The sequence below is a fragment of the Argopecten irradians genome, chromosome 4 (assembly GCF_041381155.1).
Source record: "Argopecten irradians isolate NY chromosome 4, Ai_NY, whole genome shotgun sequence".
In the NCBI taxonomy this organism is placed as follows: Eukaryota; Metazoa; Mollusca; class Bivalvia; order Pectinida; family Pectinidae; genus Argopecten; species Argopecten irradians.
Genome location: NC_091137.1, coordinates 1,496,575 through 1,501,423, shown reverse-complemented (window position 1 = coordinate 1,501,423; position 4,849 = coordinate 1,496,575). Strand labels below are relative to the sequence as shown.

The following is a 4,849-nucleotide window of genomic DNA, read 5'->3' as shown; positions in this document are numbered from 1 at the left end:
ACTATCAAAATCCAAGATGGCTACCTGGCGGCCATCTTGTTGACCGATTCAGTCCCAAAATGCAATATGCACTACTAGGGTCCTAGGGGAACCTACATATGAAATTTGAGAACAATCCCTTCAGTACTTTCTGAGAAATAGCGGTAACAAACTTTAACTATCAAAATCCAAGATGGCGGCTGGTCGGCCATCTTGTTGACCGATCAGTCCCAAAATGCAATATGCACAACTAGGGTCCTAGGGGAACCTACATATGAAATTTGAGAAAGATCCCTTCAGTACTTTCTGAGAAATAGCGGTAACAAACTTTAACTATCAAAATCCAAGATGGCTGCCTGGCGGCCATCTTGTTGACCGATCAGTCCCAAAATACAATATGCACAACTAGGGTCCTAGGGGAACCTACATATGAAATTTGAGAAAGATCCCTTCAGTACTTTCTGAGAAATAGCGGTAACAAACTTTAACTATCAAAATCCAAGATGGCTGCCTGTCGGCCATCTTGTTGACCGATTAGTCCCAAAATACAATATGCACAACTAGGGTCCTAGGGGAACTTACATATGAAATTTGAGAAAGATCCCTTCAGTACTTTTAGAGAAATAGCGGTAACAAGAATTGTTTAACGGACGGACGGACGGAACGGACGGGTAACGGACGGACGGAAGGAAGGACGGACGACGGACGGACGACGGACCACGGACGAAAGGCGATTTGAATAGCCCACCATCTGATGATGGTGGGCTAAAAAGCACAAAAAGTGAAAACCTAAAAATAGCAAAAAGCACTACTAGACCATAAGAACAACGTGTCTATGAAGTTTCATGGAAATATCTCTGCTGGTTTTAGAGTTGTGCTCTGGAAACAATTCTTACACAAAAATCTGCCATTTTCAGCAATGTTTCCATGGTTACAGAAAAAAGTACAAAAAGTGACAACCTTAAAATAGCAAAAGGCACTACTAGACCATAAGACCAATGTGTCTATGAAGTTTCGTGGAAATATCTCTTCAGGTTTTAGAGTTATGCTCCGGAAACGAACCTGGTACAAAAATATGATATTTTCAGCAATGTTTCCATGGTTACAGAAAAGATGCAAAAAATGAAAAGCTAAAAATAGCAAAAGGCACTACTAGACCATAAGACCAATGTGTGTATGAAGTTTCGTGGAAATATCTCTTCTGGTTTTAGAGTGATGCTTCGGAAACCATTCGTAAGGACGGACAGACAGACGGAACCCATTTGTATATCCCCAGCCAACTTCGTTGGGCGGGGGATAATTAAACACAGTTTATTTGTGAAATAGTAAAACAAGTTTGAGTTAACAAGGTTTGACTGTAATACAGTATGCATAATTCAAATCAAGTGAAAATCAAGCACAACAAAAGCGGATCTTTAATTTGCAAAAGCTTGATTTATATTATGGAAATGATGAAACAACATTATAGCACCATCACATAACAAATGTAGCTATAGAATAATATTTGGAACGAGCTGAATTTATAGCTTTTAGATGGAATTCATTTGAACGATGCATTATCTCCCTTGATAAATTCCTCTTTTTTGTTGTCGTCCCTTTAAAAATGTTCAGGACTCAATATAGTTTCAAAATAGATATTTAAGCAAAAATTTCAGGGTTCAGCAAAAAAATCTGGCAGGTTTTAGCGATATAGCTATATGTCCAATGGCAATATTAGTAGTAATTGTTTACTAAATACATTCACATAGTAATAGTTATATATGACTTACATTTAGTAAAGTTGTGGAAAATAGGATTTTAATGCTTGAAAAATCAAAATAATGCAATACACTTTAAAATTTACATTGTCAATGTCAAAGATTTGAATTGAAGAGACCCTACCAACTATTAGATATTGATTCCCTTCCAGTTTCACATGTTAAGTTTTTAATTATTTGTTCGGTATTCATTTACCCGATCAGATGACCTAGAGCTAACGAAAGGACATTTGCAACTTGTTACATTAATATTGTTTTTAACATCTCTTCACATATTACATGTACACTTTATCAAAAAATGCTAGATTTTCAATTAAAACCTGGTCAAAACGAACCACTAGCTTGGTAAATGACGATACTAATTCATTTATTTTATTATGTGAAAAAGTTGTATTTCTAATAACAAACCTCGATCTAGGCCAGTGTCAATAAGTCGATAGTCATGATCAATAACATATATTTTGTTAAAAAATTAATAAAACTGATAATCAGACTAACTTTAAATCTCAAACACACTTGCTATGATTAATCACTGTTAAGACTGCCAGAAGACAGCAAGTTTACCATAATAATAATCTTGAAATGAAAGTTGGGAATCTGCAGTAACATTATGCTAATTAAGACCCTTTTAAAAATATTTAGACCAAGTTAGATGTCCGACTTTTTCTTTAAAAATCAACAACAAAATACAAATGCCATTTCTCATTGTGGGACAGAATATATGCAGTACAAATATTGTTCCATCATTGAAAAAAATCACTAGAGCTAGTGTCCATATTAAAATTCAAAATTAAATTTGACAAAACATCAACAATAACTGAATAAGTTATTTTTAGTTCATAATTTTTGTCAACTCATCTTTAAGCTTACAATTTTCGTCCTTCAAAATTTTGTTTTCATCTTCAAACTTCCTAGCAGTTTCCAGGTCCACCGATTCCTCTCCTTCGCTGCTTAATGAAGCGGAACTATTGCTTTTTGACTCGCGCTTTCGCCGTTTCTTGTTTTTGTATCTTTTTTCTAAACGTTCCAGTTTTGCTTCCATCTCTACATAGTCTTTTATGAGTTCATCCTTACTCATAGTTTGCAACCTCTCAGCGTGAATGTTATTGTAAGTCTCGGAAAATTCTTTTTCCATAAAATCATTGTCATCATCTTCAGTTGTAGATCTAGACGAGTAGGATTCGTCGGAATAATCACTCGACCGTGAACTCCTCGACTCTCTGGAATCGTGCCGATTCAGATGGTCCTCTTCATCCTCCTGAACGTCGGGTGAATTTAGGGATTCGTTTTTTATATGATCCTCCATCAGAAACTGTGTCGTATTGTATGGGGCCACTGGGTGTCCATGAGCAAACGCCTCCTCGCGTTTTTGATTAGCACGCATTGTTTCTCTTTCCTCCAACTCGCGTCTTTCGTTCCAACTGAGTTTATCATACGGTTTCCATTTCCTGTGATGTTTACCACCCTTCATTCTTCTCCGCCGTTTTTTCTTGCCATTTCCGTCATACTGATTCTCAGATTCACTCCCCTCTTGGGCCTCGCTCTCATGCCTTATTGCAAGGGGCTCTGATGGGGAAATCGGACATCTGTCAAAGTTTTCAGTGGTTTCTAACTCATGATTTGAGCGATTTAACTCACCCAATGTGTTGTTGTTGAGCGTAAAATTGCTCTCATCCCGTATTGAGTCCACCACCATCATCACTGCTGCACTGACATTCGCTGACATTTAAGAAAACAATCCTTTCACAGTCACTGTATTTGAGGCTATGGTACATTATATGTATAGACCTTACCCTATGCTGCCTGAATGACAACTAATGATCCGAAGGGCACTGGCTATTTATATCTGAAACATTTCATACTCATCCGCATAAGGAAGTAGTTCGTAGCCAAAATATTTTATGGAAATGCGATATTTTCTTGATATAATGACAAATGAATCATTATCACTTTTTGTCACTGTCACAAATAGCAATCAAAACCATCATTGGCATCGTCTAAATATTTGCATCAAACAAGAAACAAGGTACCTGGCTTCGGTGTTTATTTTTGAGAAAGTAGTTCGCGGTTGTATATTTCGCGCAGTTATACATACAAAGGGACGTCACTCTATCAAAACCCATGGATACTGTATCCGAGTAATGTCGATGTCGAATTTCAATGTGAATTTCACTGTGAAAAAGAAGGGGGATATTAAAAACGTTTTCAAAATATATTTCAATAAAAATTGCAGACATAATGCTGATTCGAACTTCTTAATTTAATTAGACATTTCCATTAATAATATGTCTAAATGTCGGCTAAAACCTAGATCATTTTTGGAAGCAGTCTTGGACTGACCTTGATTATGATATTCTTCAACTTCAAGTTATCGTGTTGAAAAGTGTGGATGAAACATAGCATAGTATACTTTAATGTGTCTCTGATGTTTACTGACGATAGATTAAATAGATCCACTACTATTCTTATTTGGAGTTGTCGTTCCTACATACCTGCAGGGTTCTGTTAGCTAGCTAGCAAGATCCCGCCTTGAGATATTATATTTATAAGAGTTGTTCGAAATACCATTAGTTATGTCACTTAGACATTTTTATTTATTAATTTAGTTTTTTTCTTTCTTTTTTTTCTTCTTCTTCTTCTTTTTGTTTTATTTATTTATGTATTTTTCAATGATTCTAAAATAAATACAGTTCATATTTGTATTTGGAGTCTATATATCTAGGCCTATTTTATTTTGAAAGATTCTAAAATAAACACACAGCTAGGGATTCGATGGTCTAAGTTTTTCAAACATCAGGTTCGATTTTTTGGATGTTATTAGTGAAATATGTTTTGCCATCTTGTCTGGTCTACAATAAAATACAATGATAATCATTAAAAGTCGCTTAATTATCAGGTACAAGTAACATTAGCTCTTCAGAGCTTTTATTGTGACAAGCAAGTGTATAGTACATAATATTTATATTAAGGCGTAAATTATATAAAGCTACAGATGTATTGCAAGAATACTATAAATCACAGAAATAAAATATATATACGCTGTATTAGTGAATGAAAACTGGTATTATGCAAACACTGTGTTCAGGGTTACATGTACTAAAGTAACGTAATTA

General features: G+C 35.3%; 1 protein-coding gene across 1 annotated transcript; it reads right to left on the bottom strand.

Moving 5' to 3' along the window:
- Window positions 1-1,236: 1,236 nt before the first annotated feature.
- LOC138320338 (protein HEXIM1-like) lies at window positions 1,237-3,564 on the bottom strand. Its single transcript, XM_069263259.1, has one exon. It carries the CDS (start codon window positions 3,460-3,462, stop codon window positions 2,569-2,571), a length of 894 nt encoding a protein of 297 aa, XP_069119360.1. The 5' UTR covers window positions 3,463-3,564; the 3' UTR covers window positions 1,237-2,568.
- Between the last annotated feature and the right edge of the window lie 1,285 nt (window positions 3,565-4,849).

What these genes read in the sequence shown, in the direction of transcription:
- LOC138320338 (XM_069263259.1), bottom strand. Translation starts at nt 3,462, where the DNA reads ATGTCAGCGAATGTCAGTGCAGCAGTGATGATGGTGGTGGACTCAATA.